The sequence below is a fragment of the Dromaius novaehollandiae genome, chromosome 6 (assembly GCF_036370855.1).
Source record: "Dromaius novaehollandiae isolate bDroNov1 chromosome 6, bDroNov1.hap1, whole genome shotgun sequence".
In the NCBI taxonomy this organism is placed as follows: Eukaryota; Metazoa; Chordata; class Aves; order Casuariiformes; family Dromaiidae; genus Dromaius; species Dromaius novaehollandiae.
The window spans coordinates 49546402-49561383 of NC_088103.1; the positions used below are offsets into that span (position 1 = coordinate 49546402).

Below are 14982 nucleotides of genomic sequence, written 5' to 3' on the forward strand. Positions count from 1 at the left end.
TTCTAAAATACCATTTAACAATGACATTGGGTAAGAACATCTTCAGGAGTTGCACAAAGAGAAAATAAAACTACAGCACAAAGTGTTATAAAACTCAGCTGAATTCAAAGGGGAAAACAAAAGCATATCCTCTTATTATGTATCATGGTATAAATCTCAGCCCCCTAATGAAGTCAATAGGAACTTTGCCACAGCATTTGGAACTGTCACTCCTCCCAGTATCGTAACACTCTCTCTACATTGCCACTGGCTATTACGATCCATCTCCAAGACCAGGCAAAGCAGTCACAGTCAAGTGTCATAGCCTTTAGTCACACAAACATACATTACCTTTAGCTTCATTTTCGCTATCCAGGACTATCTGAAATGAATCAGGAGCTAGCGCAAGACCTGCATTTACCAGAAGGGACCTCTTTTTCCTCACATTATCCTTCTGCTTTCCTTTTTTAGCCTGTGTAAGGAAAAGAGCTAACTGTTACAGGTACATTCAGATTTATTATAATAGTATTTGCATTTTTATTAAATTGCTATTTATATACCCTATTTACTAAACATACTAGAATGCAGATCATAGAATTTGGTACTTTTTGGCTGTAGAAAATTAGAGAATCTTACACATCATTCTGCAGTATTGTTGCTGTTGAAAGTGACCATAGAACTTAAGCTGTTCTTGACATGAATACTTCAAAAGTAACTGAATACTAAGTACTGTTCATGTTCCTTACGGATCTTTACAGTATATTCTTCACTGTATAACCTGTCATTATGTTATGCTTCTTTAAATAAAGAAAAATATTTATTTAGAAACCAAGTATCTTTATCTGTGGTGCAATAACTGAGGATTACTATGAAACATTAAAATTTCTAGGTACCCAGAACTGGCAGAAGTTACAGGAGGTCTAAGTGTTTTTATTAAATATAATTAAATGTTAATTAAGTTCCTTGTGAAGCTTGCATTAAAAGAAATTTAAACCTAGACCAAAAGTTTTTACATGTCTTTGTCCTAATGATAACATACCTATCTTACCAGCAGCCTTCCAGTACTGAATTTTAGGTTCAGTGAATACATCTTAACTTCTGTGTATATCCCAAAATTGATATATAGCTGAAATCTCTTAGCCAACTTACAATCATTTGCCATTATGACTTTTGCTCATGTGCAGAGACACCACAACAGAATTAGATGCGATAACTCCTGACCATGACTCTTAGTGGGACTTTAGATTATATTATTTAGCATTTGTGCTTTCATTTTCACATTTTGACATAATGCTGATTTACTCAAAAGCAGTGAGGATACTTAGTTCTCTGGCCTCTGCTCCCATCATTATTAAAAAAACTGTCCCATGCAACAAAATCTTAACTGTTCACAATATGAACAGTCAAAACCGTAAATATTTGAGCTGCTTTTTTGCAGATGAAAGTTGTGGCAAATTAAAAGTTCATTTTTATTTTTTGCAAAAATGAGCTTGGAACATAACTGGAAAAAATTCTCTATCCCACCCTTTAAATCTTCAGAGTGTGAAGTGGTGTGACCACCACAGACAGAAGTCATGGGGCTTGTAAGGACAACGAAACAATGTTAATTTACTGATGTTGGCTCCACCAATAAGCGTATCTACTAAATAGCTTTCCTCTACCAGACTTTAATAAACAAACTCTCTTTCAGCTACTGAGTTTATTTTTAAGATTACCTGTTCAATCATCATTACTGCCTGATCCTCTAGACGCTCAGGTGTCTCATACAGCACAGTGCACAAACGAAGACGGTTCAAAGTCACTCGTAGATGTTCTTGATACTGCCCATTGTTATCTAGATGTACGGCCTTCTGCAAATGTTCTATGGCAGCCTCAATTCTATCTTCATCTTCTTCAATACGAGCAACTTCCATGTGAACTTGGCAACGTAACAAAATCAACATGCTAAGGAATAAGAATTTAAATGTAATCTGTTATAATGAGGCGAAACAAAATTCTCTAAACCTAAAAATTACCAGAAAGTGTGACTCTAATTAAAAGTGACTCCTGCGTGCAAAAAGACATTCCCTTTTTAACTGACTTGTCTCTTTCAATTTCACTGTCACGTCTTTTTAATGAAATGACTAAGAGAATTTAAGTGCATTTTTCTTCTGTTAACTCTGCACAAGAAAACACAGGCAAGAGGGAGCAATGCATCTTATAAACTGACTGATTTTGTGTATTATTAGCAGAACTCCTTCAGTATCGCACTTGCCATTCAGAAGTTCCCACTTAGGCATGTGAATCGAGTTATGAGATTTTCAAAAGTATTTATTAATTCCCAGCGAGAGCACAATGCACTGGATAATGGCCACTTTTTATATTTCACTCTCTGTTCATGGCTTTTAAGTGGAAGCGAAGTAGTTCCGAAAATCTAGTCCTGACTGTACTAGCTCAGCACGTCTCAAAACGTGGCTCTGTGCTTCACCCCACTGCAGGCCGTGTCTTTGCCCAGACCTTGCTGAAACCTCTACGAAGCCAACGTGTTTTCAATGAGGACTGTACGTTCTCTGCTCTCAGGTATGCTGTGCTCCCTATTTATGACCTGCCCAGGAGGCTACTCATGGCAGCTGTGGAGCAGCACGTGTTACTCGAGTTGATTTCCAGATAGAAAGCAGGAATCGGATAAATGAAAGCGATGTTGCGAAGAACAGAACACAGGAAAGTTGAAGGCCTCTGGGGTATCCAACGTCATGTCACACAACTCAAGTATGTCCATATCAGAGCTAACTTGACCGAGCAGCAAGTACTGCCCTTATGCTGCTGACCAAGGTAGTTACAATTCTTCTTACAACCACAAGAGAAATAAAGGACTTTGATGAGACAGGCAAATTAACAGCAACAAGTGACTGATATCAAAGCCACATATGTTGCCATTGCATTCCTCCTCTGTAAAGTATAAGAAATGCCTCAATAACAGTATAGTGTAGAGCTGCTTCTTCAGGTTTCTGTTTCTTCTTTTTATAATTAAAAGATTATGTTTTAAAAACACTGAAAATATAGTTCTCATCACTCTGTAAATACCTTTATCAGAAGCTACCTTGTGTTCTGCTCAAATGACAAACTATGTCTATTATAATAGCAGCTCTACCACAAAAGTTATGATCTTTGTTCTTAGTAATCAACAGCCTAAGTATAGGTCCAAATTTAACTAAGAAGAACATACTTAGGCTCGCTAGTTCCACTCAAATTGACGAAAAAGGTGACATTATTCAGGTGCTTAAGGTTAAGTATAGCATAATCTGGGGCACTGTAAGAAGAAATGTCTCAGATAATGATGAATATATCTAAAAAAATTATTTACTTAATACAGTAGGATTTTCAACTAAAAACAGGTATCACAGAAGATACAGAAAATGCTGCCTTGCAAGGAGCATCTCCTTTGATATATAATACAGAAGCTCTGATCTTTTTCAAAAATCAATTTTTAATTGTATGCTTTTATCCAGTGAAAGTCATGTTAATACCAGGATCTAGACCATATTCCAGCATATTGACTCACACTGCAGGTCTGTAATTTTCTCACATAGTTTTGATTACATACAGTATTTTTTGCTTCTTAACTTAAACTACAATATTTGCTATGCACCATTAAACAATGTGAGATTCGGTCTGAAAGGAACCTAGTTTCCAATGATGAATGTGGAAATGTACACAATATGCACATATTAACTTATTACTAGCTACTGGAAAATTTTCAAAGATAGTTAATATCATACAGCTTGGGCTTTTAAATGAGTTTGATGTCATGTTTAAATGGCTTAGCCCAGTATCAAGATCCGTATTTTCTTCCAGTCATTACAGCTTTCAGAGTAACAAATAAAAAAATGTGCAGCATAGAAAGTTACCTGTCAATCTCTTCTAGGACATCAGCAACTGATAGCAACGGCTTTCGCACACGTTGATGCAAATTGTGCTGTAGTAGCGGTAAGCACAGATTCCATTGGGTAGCACAAACAACCTGAATTACATTGGGATCTCCCAATCGAACTGCATGTTGCAAGGTTAATTCAAGATTTTTTATCAACTTCAGCTGAGCCTATGCAAGGGAAAAATTACTTAACATAGACTGCATTTAATAAATATGACTTCTTACACGTTCCTCCAAATTTTAATCTTAGGCTGTTTTCAATAAAAAGCCACCCCTCAGCCTGCAGATTCCAGAGACTTCCCCAAACGGCAAGTGTAGTTCTATTTCATGTTTTTGTTTGTTTGCTTGATTAAAGTCTTAGACACTGATAACTACAGAATATTTCTTTTAGGTACTCCATGCTGCTACTATATATTTCAGGCAGAAGTCTGTCAGGTATTCCCCTTTTTTATGATAAACAGAAATTGAAAATTGTGAATTATTTACAAATTGAGAGGGCGTTGCCTCTCTTTTAGGTACTAAGCTACAAATGTAGCATAGGAGGGGAAAAATATTATGAATGGATTTTGACATACTGTGAATTAAACTATGTTCCTATTAAATTTGAAAGCAAATCCTTACTTGTGTTAACAGACACTAATTATTAAATTCTTCATAGAGGTCACACAATAAATAAACCAACAAACAGCTGCATATATCATGATAGGAACATTTAGAAATAACTAAATGTCCTATATTTTATCTAAGCGTATTAGTACTCTTTCACAATCTGAAGAATGCATGAAAATATGAAAATACAAAAGATACAAAATAGGAAAACACAAAAGGTGACTGGCCTTCCTGCATCACAAAATAAGAACACTCATAGATAAGAGTAACTTTATGCACTAACACTATTCATTTCCATGTGGCATATTCACAGTTTCTACTTTAGGAACTTTGGGTATCCCTATTAGCTGTTCTAAATTGCTTGCTGAAGGCATCTATGAAGGCTGAGGCTAGATGAAGGCATCTAACCTCATTCATAACATCATCAATTTGGGCTCCTAATTTTGATACTCTGAATCATAACTGAGTCATCTGACTATCGAAGTCTAAGAAAATCCTCCCCCACGTGACAATTGCTCAGGAATAACCTGCATTTCTCTGAAATAAGAATTTGTTTGATATCACCTATAATATGCATTAACACATCTTCAGTAAATACAGAACAGGAAAACAATAGAGTATTGCCTTCGTGTGCCTCAATCCTACCAAATTCTTTCTTGAGAAGTAACACATTTATGACCCTCTTCTATCAAACTGAACACTTAAGGGAGGAACACATGACTGCTGCTTGTTTTTCTCAGTGTTCTTTTTGGCAGCCCAGTTAGAAAGAATGTAAAATTTAAAGTAATTTCTGAGCAACAAAATGGAATTAAGATACACAAATCCAGTACAATTTTCCATGTTTGAAAAAAATAAAACCTATATGTTTCTCTGCAACTTAATTAGTGTTAAAAAACATACCTCAACAACTCCTTTGGTGTAAGTCATAATTTTAGTGCCAAGTTTCTGGACTTCATATTCATATTCCAAGCACTGCATTTCAATAAGTCTCCCTGGATCCTATGAGGCATTAATGTACAAAATGCTACTTTTAATAAATAAAAAGGAACATGATACAGACTGAAACTCTGCAAACAGTTACACTAAAACAACATCCTACTTTCTTACTGAAAATCCCACAGTACTAGCTTATTAACTGGAAAAGTAAAACAGGGTTAGGATTCGATGTTTGAATATTAACTAAGTCAAAGCAGCAAAATATCTTTATTGGAGTTTTTAAAGTTGTCCATTGCTAGCTTTGCAATAAGAAAACCAGTGTACACTTGATTTTCCCTATGGTATTCTAATTTGATTTCCATTCCAGCAGATTCTTGCTTAATAGAGGCATTAAAGAGATATATGGTTGGAACAAACAAGAACTAGTTGAGTCAGAAAGGAATCATCTTGACAGATCATGCAACTTCAAAGTGAAAAAAAAGGTGGGATTTTTAACACTTCAGGAAAATTCTAGCTATTAAATCATAAAAATTACATGAATGTATTATCTCAGATACTTTACAATTGGCTTCCTATGGAGCAGTAACGAAAGCCAGAGAGCATCTCCACTCATCAGTCATTATGAACCGTCATCAAATCACTCAGTGAGACCTTTGTCATTTTAACATCTCCATGACTGGAAAACAGATGAAATCTTGTAAAATTTAAATGAATATAGTACTGCTAATATCACAAAAAGACAAATATTGTGGATGTACACACAGACAGAATTTATGTTATGGCTCCAAAATCTGCTGGCCTTTGGCAAAAGGCAAAGAACTGGAACTTAATAGAGATTTCTCTCATTCTACTATGAAGAAGTCTCAGACAAAACAACGCCTGGCAATCTCAGGATGGTCATTTTTGTTCACTACCTCCAAAGGAGAAGAGAAGGCTGAAACAGAAGCAAACCTCCTCTACTGATGCCATGGAAGGGATACTTGCTATTGCTGTCTATACAAATATCCAGACTAAATCCTTGTGATTCCTTGAGCTAGAGGATTTAAAAATATCTTCCAGCCTAATACTATGGAATTGCGTGTAACCTTAGATTTGGCAGAATTTTTCAGAAAAAAAATGAGCTTGAGGTAGATATCTGGAATGGAAAATTTGAGCAAGGATAGGTTAAATCTATAAAGTTAGAAGTAACTGAAAGTAGGATCATTATAATAAAAAGTTGGAGTGATATGTTTGACAGTATTTGCCACTTATAGTACATTTGCATACATGCATGTTTCAGGCAAGTAAAAACTTACTCATAGGGCTCACAACACCAGCAGGCACTCTTTCATAATTATGTCCAAAAAAATTATGTATTCTCTGAATACACTGGTGAATAGCTCTGCTTCTCAACAGAGAAGGAACAGAAAAAAAACAAAGCTCAGATCTGGCTGCAGTGAAGAATCAACAAGGACAAACACATGCAAAGACCATTTATAGGAGAGACCACACAAAATTTCTATCTAGGAATATGCTTACAGTATCTTTATAATATAAATATTACAGAAGATTAAAACCTATCAAATGTTAGCAAATAACAAATCAAATAATAACTTGCTGGAAAAGGCATCATTCCTACTGAAGCAAAAAAAGGAAATGTGTAGGAACAAATACTATCAGAATAGATCCACACAAATGAAAGATTAGGAAGTGCAGTTTGTGGCACAACATCTCTGGATTTCTGCTTTCAGTAAAGGATCAACTGTGGTAACTCCTACTTTTGAGAAAAGGTAACGACTTGGGGACTATTTTCTGGCAAGCTTTTTTGAACTGCTCCATCCACCAGCCCCCTAATCATGGTTCAGAAAAATGATCTGTTTTCTTCTCATCAAAATCAGGATTCACATGCTGTTTCTCCAGGCTGATGTTGTATTCATAAAGACCAAAGTGAATGCATATAACATTAATTGCTTTTAGAGCTTACATCTTGGTGACTGACTACAATCTCAGTGGGTGGACTAGTTAAATCTTCAAAAGCCGCAGACGACATTTAAATTCTCACTCGGGAGCTAATTCCAATCAAAGCATTTCACAGAAGACATTTTAAAAAATACATTCAACATTTATTTGCAAAAGCTTATTTTATTGCTAATTATTCTTCTCTGCTTATACTCTACCCTCTTACCATCTTTTCTCAGGTTTACAAATAGATCACTCATGCAAATAACCATTATTAATCAATCAGCATTATAGAGATGGACGGTAGATCCCAGAACCATCAGTATTATTATTAAAGTATAATTATGATGTAAAAAAATCAATACTAATATTGATACTTACAGTAATCCCAGCTCTCTTCAAATCAAGCATACAATCATAAGCAAGCTTGATGCAGTTTGCTTTCACAGAAAAACGAGCCAATTCCAGAATCAAAGGAATCCTTCAAAAATAGAAAAATGTCACTTCAAATGAATCTGATATTGCTCTTTGATGGAATTAGAAAAATGCTATATGAAAGTAACTTTATCAGTTTATATATATTTGGGACCCTTGCAGTCATCTGAATATCAGAGGGTACGTGATTTAATATTCACAATGCTCACAATCAATAAAGCTCACAGTAAAAAGATTAAAGATGGCTAAATGAAAATTACAAAAAATGAGCCGCTTTCTGGAAAATAATTAGCAGACCTTAACACAGTCTTGCAAAGATTGTTTCTGAAGAACAAAAAACAAAATAAAGAATGAAACGCATTCAGCACAAAGACAGTGAAATAGCAAATGAAAGTTAAATTGCTGATAATTCTGTAAATACAACACTGTCAACTGACACACATCTCAATACAGTAAGGTACAATGCTCAGCTGTTCAGTGACTAAGAACATGTAACACGCACACAGCAGGAGACTGGGTTCTAAATGTTAAGAATCTCAGTAAATAACCAAATAAACATAGCGTATTGTCTGGGCTAAGAGAAGTAATGAGATACCTGGATACAGTCAGAGAAGACTGATCTTGGGTAAAGATGTAGTATTACTTCCACATGAAACAGTTTTGATATAACTAGTAGAATACAGAGTTCATTTTTTTCCTGATTCCAAAATCATGCTGAAGAACTGGGAAGGGCCCAAAGAAGAGCTAAAAACTGAACTAAGGTCTGAAAGCCACTTGTCCAACTAAAATCTAGGACATTTTAAAATCTCGTTTTATCAACAAGTAAAGGTTAAGAAAAGATTTAATCGTGTTATACAAACAGTTACGTGCAACAAGATATTTAATCTGTGGCTCTTTAATCCAGCCTAATAGGACCTTTGTCATTTTATATATCACCCAAGCGTTAATGCAATATAAACTATTTTAATGAGTCCACTTTCTTCAAAGTCAACAGGAATTTTGTCATTGACTTCAACAGGAGAAGAAGCAGGTTCAAATTCAACTTTCGGGGGGGGGTGACAAGTGAAACTCACTTTTTACTGAGAACAGATGCTGGAGGTACATCATATTGTTTCATAAGTTCATATACAGAATTCAGATTTGTGCTGGTGTCATTTGGAAAGTCATTTGTGTGCCACTGCCTGCAATACATTAGGTATTGATCATATTTTTTCACAAGACAATATTTCATATTTTAAATACAGCATTTCAGATTTTTGATGCAAAGTCATAAGTTTGTAACAGATGGTTCTTAGACCCTTTAAGCAGGACATCTGGATTATAAAATATCAAATAAAAAAAAATCATGTCAGCAATACCTGCTTAAGTATTCTGAATAAGTCACTCAGTGATGGCAAGATATCAAGCAAGGACACTCCAGAATGAAAATTAATATTTCATGTGGTATATTTTAATATTTTTATGTTAAAAGGGAAGGGAAAATGGTGTGCTAAACTCCTTTCCTCTAATATCAACATAAATTATTTCACTTTTACAAAAACAGAATTAGTGCTTTAGAAAGGGGAAGCATTGAGACTCTGAAAAAAATAAAGGGAGAATTTTGTTATGAAGTCTAATTTGCATAATTACTTCATGCCTTTTAAGTTTATAACTTTTAAAAAGGATTAGGCTTCACATCCTTGTGGCTAATTCATTATACTTTAGGTGTGATTTCCACACTTCATCTTCACTCTCTTACGCACGACTTGTGCACTGAACTGTAATTTCATGGACACAACAACGCACCATCTCCTTTAAATTCTTTTAGTCTAGAATCTCGGTACAATTCACACCCTGTTGCATATGTTCCCACAGAACTACTTCACCTTTTAACTGAGGCTGTTTTCCACATTGGACTGAGAGCCACTAATCAACCTGTCATTCTAGGTTTCTTTTCCTGTAACAATCTTTGTAGTGGATTTTTCTACTGAAATAAGAAAGACCAGAACCTGACCCTACATTTATAGTATCAAGCACCAAAATAGAAGTGGAAGGATAGATTTTAATACTTACAATTTTATCATCTGCATTTTATAAATAATTGACAAATGGATGGAATTTTCTATTTCCTTCTCTACCTGGGAAATATCCATTAGTTGGTGACGTACCTGTAAAACAATAATTAAATTATTAATTGACTAAATAAACCAACAAAGGACAGACACTCAACAGGGATGAAATAAAGCAGGTATGCTGACTGCAGACTTTTTCATGGACTTTAAGAACACTGAAGCTACTATGATAGCCCATGCTGTTCTGCATATATCCCACAAAGAACATCACCTAGTAGAGCTATACTAATTTTCACATGCTGAGCATCAGAGTATTAACAGATATCTCAATGTGGAACTAACATCTGAGTTAAAATTCTAACTAATGCACCCTTAATAACATTTTATGATAGCACTCATTCCAAAATAATCTCATCCAGGTGCAGGAAATAAGCCCTATTCAAATTTAGGTGTAACTATAAATTAAATGTAACAAAAATATAAACAATTATAATAAACAGTAGTTAAATCAATCTAACTGTACAGTTACATATTAAACATATGCATGATCATCTTTTATTCTGACTTGCATTGACTGCCACGATAATCACCTTCCATGGTCTAACAAAGACAGCCATATGATTGCCCCTCTTCAGGATTTTCCTGTAAGTCTAGTCAAGTCAACTGTTTTGCTTTTTACTGCATCTGGACTGTGAGGAAAGCTGAGAAGCCATATATTCCAAATACCGTTTAAAAATTATTTTTAGATATGTCCATTCCCTGCATGATTTCCCTTCTTCCTCTCCTTTATCCTTCCCGAAATATTCTTCTTCTTAGATTTTTCCCTGTGTATTGTCTACAAAATACTTTTTTTCCAACATGATGTTACTTAAACTGTAATGGAACAATAAGTTATTGTACAACTTAAGTATGCTGCTACTAAGGCACTCAACGAGGTAGATCAAACTTCTGTAGCCCTACTGAGATACATAGCCCAGATGCAATCTTAGAAGTACTTTATTTTTCTGTTTAAGGCCATTATTAGGTAGCTTAGTTCAACAGTGCTTATAAAAAATACAAAAGTCATTCTGACTTTGCCTAAATGTTATCACTTCATTATTACTGCACCTCTGGAAGGCCCTACATTGGTTCTCTTGATTCAAATGTTAGAGGACACATATCTGAAACATACTATTTTGAAATACAGTAATTGGAAATGTAGAGAAATGCAGCAAGATAGTGAAGCAGGGAAGGAAAAGGAACATGACTGCATATAATTCCCAAATCTCATCTAACACTATGGATTCACCTATTTCTGCTCATCATGTTCATCCTCACCTTCTTCTTTGCCAAATTAAGGGTATGCAAGAGATGTGAATTAGTATCTCACACTGATTCCCAGAACTCTTTATAGGGGTCAAGTTGGGCCATTTGAGTATTTTTCCACATGAGAAAAGGCAACAGAAGCTAAATAAAGCCTGGCATTTATATTTCCAATGGCATAAGGCAGGTAAGTTACACCTGTTACACCTACTGTGTTAACTATACCCAAACAGAATTATTTTTAGGGATATCAGTAGTCATCCCTATAATAATATGTTACGGTAGTAAAAATAACATGGAGCACCCTCGCACTGCGGTTGGGAGCTCTTTAGCTTACAGTAGCAAAAGTATAAAAGCCGTACAAATATAAACATATCTACTGTATCATTTGGTAGTTATAGCATTTGAATAGAGGAATCAAAATATGTAATAATTATAACGATCTTCTGAAATGTAGCAAAGCTCCTGGCTTTAGGATAATTTTTTTTAATATATTTCACAGCATTACCATTAGAGAAAATATTTGCGAGTATTTATCTGGAGCATTTTCTTTAATAAAGATTGCTGCAGTAGAGGAAAATTCTTCTGCTTCTTTCATTTTTGAAGCATCAAGGAAGCACTCAAGTAAATTTCTGCAAATCAAATAAAATATTTGTATTAAATATTTACTAATGCTTTCATGTTACCTAAAAAAAGTTCTCATTCATATTTTATAAAGAGATTCTATATATTCGATATTCCACTCCTAAATTCAATGCTATACAAGTGATTACTATTATGATGCACTGACTCTCAAAACAGAGATATCCTCTAATTTCTATGCTTTTGTTTATTCCAGAAGACTATATGGCTGCTAGTGTCCACTTATTACAAAAAACATCTTGGAAAAGGAGATTTTTGTGAACACTCTTCGCAATAGGCCCCCTAGAATTAAAATAATTAATGATTTCAAGTCATAAGAGAAAGACATTTCAGTGAGCTGCACTCCAAGACCAACAGCATCCTGGGCAGCACTAACTGGGGCACAGGCAGCAGATCAAGGGGAACAATTACCTCCCTCTCCTCAGCACTTGTTAGACCACATCCAGGCTCCTGCACCCAGTTCTGGGCCCCCCAGCGCAGGCAAGACATGGACAAATGGCAGCGAGCTCAGCGGAGGGCCACCAAGACGTGCCAGGGGCTGGAGCACTTGCCCTGTGGGGAGGCGCTGCGGGAACGGGGCTGGTTCATCCCGGGAAGAGGTGGCCTTTGGGCCGACCCGATAGCAGTCCCCCAGTACCTATAGGGAGCTAAAGGAGATGTAACCAGGTTCTTTACTGCGGTGCATGGCAGTACGAAACAGGCATAAATTGAAACAGGAAAGGTTCAGCCTGGATATAAGTAAAAACTTTTTCCCCGTGAGGACAGTCAAGCAGTGGAGCTCAAAAAGGCTGTGCAGACTCCATCCTTGGTGGCTTTGGGACCTGACTGGATAAAGTCCTGAACCTGACCCCACAGCTGAGCCCCACCCAGCTTTGAGCAGGAGGTCAGATTAGCAATCTTCTGAGGTCCGTTGCCACCGGAATTGTCCTATGATCCTAAGATATAAACCATTTATCTATAGTAAAAAGCATCTGTCAGGTTCTTTTGGAAGCAACCTAGCACCTAGGTACTGAACATTTCTCATATTTTTGGGAAAGCTTGTGAAAACAGACATCACTGCCCTTGTTTAAACTTTGTCGTGCATTCCAGGTCTCAGAATATTCAAATTACCAATGATTTTCTATTCAACCAACATTTTTTTGCTCCTAGTGCTTTTCTTGCCTTTTTTTGAGGTTTTGGATATGATTTGTCATTTCTTTCACTGAAATTAGATACTGCAAATGCAATAAATCTGTTTGCATTTTGACCAGATTTCTTTCTGATATTGCTTTTTCTTAGTGACCACAGACCTGTCAATATCTCAGCCTACATGTGCTGCTCAACCCAGAACCACCTGTCCTTATTAGCAAGTAGTTCAGATTATCTAACAGATAGCTCTTGTTCTTATAATGTATATCTCAGTGAAATATGTATTGCAATCAAGGAAGGTAATATTAGTTTAGGTACTTTAAAATTTGCTCTTTAAATTTGCATTTGAAAAGTTTAATGTACAAAAATAAGTAAAACCTTGCCAGAAGGTCTGACTGCAGATATCAGATTTGTAAACTTTCCGCTATATTTAAACAAATTTAACACTTTAGCATGTTCTTTTTGTCTGAATTTATAATAATACAATACTTCTTAGTGAACAGCTGTCATAGATATTGAGCAGATTATACTAGTATATATCATTAAACATCTTACTTATCATTGATCTGGATTTCCCTAGCGTAGCTTCACTGTAAGCTTCCCTTCTAAGCTAAGTCAAGAAATCAATCACTTAAGTAATTTATTTATATTTATTAAAATGAGTTAATAAAATAATCTGGACATAAACATGACTTATACAAGTCACCCTCAAAAAATAAAATCAGTAACAGCCTTAAAAATACGTAAACCACTCTATAAAAAAATGACACACTGCCCTGAACAGCTATCGACTATATTGTACTGAAATGGGAGAACGATCAAAGACCTTTCATTGAGGACACATATATGCTTTGTTATAACCCAGAACTGGCAACTCAAGCAGTTCCATCAACCTCCATTCCCAAAGGCTCTCACATTTTCAAGAGTCAAATGTTAAGTAGTCTCTTAACCAGGATCCTACACTTCTTAGGAAAATCGTTTCCAAACCTATTTGCTAAAACCCTCCATTCAGTTCAAAGATAACATCTTAACACGCATTTTTTTTAGCTGAAGTGACCAAGTTAACACATAAAAATATTTAAATTCTACTATGTACTCTACCGATGCTGCCTGAAACGTAAGTGCGTGGGTGTCTTCGTATACACACTGTTCCATGCACAAAGGGAAGCCAGATTGAGAACATTCATAGCTCAAACAAAAAAAAAAAGGATATTTGGAATAGAAACTGACAATTATTTAACCAAACCAGTCCTGTATAGTATGTTAACATGCTATTCTCACTATGGAAAAATTTATTTAAATGTAATATACCAAAAAGGTATTAATTTCTGCAGTCACTTTAGATACGGCATGTATAGTAGAAAGTAACAAAAAACATGTCTATTGAAAAACTCTGTAATTGTATCCATCTTTTAAAACAGTATTTAATCAGGTTCCATTTTCCATTTCCTTCCACAAGCAGTAAGGACTTTTTAGTCATGCTTAAGAAGAACATCCTTGAAACGAGGAAAATAACTACAATATACCTCTTCACTCATTAATTTTCTTCATTAAATATCAATTGCTAAAGGTGATGACTAGAATTAATTATTTAATCCAGTGTAAATTATATTGCACTTGCTTCTGAACAGAAGAGGTATGCAGAAAAACCTAGATATTTCTTATGTATGACATGAAATTGGCTGACATAAATTTCAGCTATGACATAGATGGAAATGTGGAAATAAGGCATTTTTATTAGACTCTAGGTTGCTAATCTTTTCCCTAGTACTACATGACTAAGGATTATTAGTCTTCCAAATTTAAGTTTTTTGCATCATACTAAAAAGATATTTTCTGAATCCACCCTTATTTGGAAGCTTAAATCTTGAATAACAAAAATCTGTCGGTTTAAATCTTAATAGCCTTGTTTATGCAAGTTACTCCTCCTTCTCATAACTTTTGGACTCTTGTTTTTAATAAGGCTAGTTAAAAGACGACTTATTTCATATGTGCTTTGAGACATCAGGCCAAGTGGTTATTCAAACTTGTAGGAACAGCCTTTAATTTAAT

At 35.3% G+C, this 14982-nt stretch overlaps 1 protein-coding gene across 1 annotated transcript in view; it reads right to left on the reverse strand.

The window, feature by feature from the left end:
• The window catches only part of CFAP46 (cilia and flagella associated protein 46), an 81728-nt gene that overhangs the window by 61124 nt on the left and 5622 nt on the right, over positions 1-14982 (reverse strand). The window contains exons 6-13 of the mRNA XM_064514466.1: positions 11669-11792; positions 9860-9954; positions 8881-8988; positions 7754-7853; positions 5399-5497; positions 3867-4057; positions 1695-1923; positions 331-451 (exon numbers count right to left, since the gene is read on the reverse strand). Of these exons, the coding sequence (XP_064370536.1) occupies positions 331-451; positions 1695-1923; positions 3867-4057; positions 5399-5497; positions 7754-7853; positions 8881-8988; positions 9860-9954; positions 11669-11792 (1067 nt within the window). The remainder of the gene's footprint in view (positions 1-330; positions 452-1694; positions 1924-3866; positions 4058-5398; positions 5498-7753; positions 7854-8880; positions 8989-9859; positions 9955-11668; positions 11793-14982) is intronic.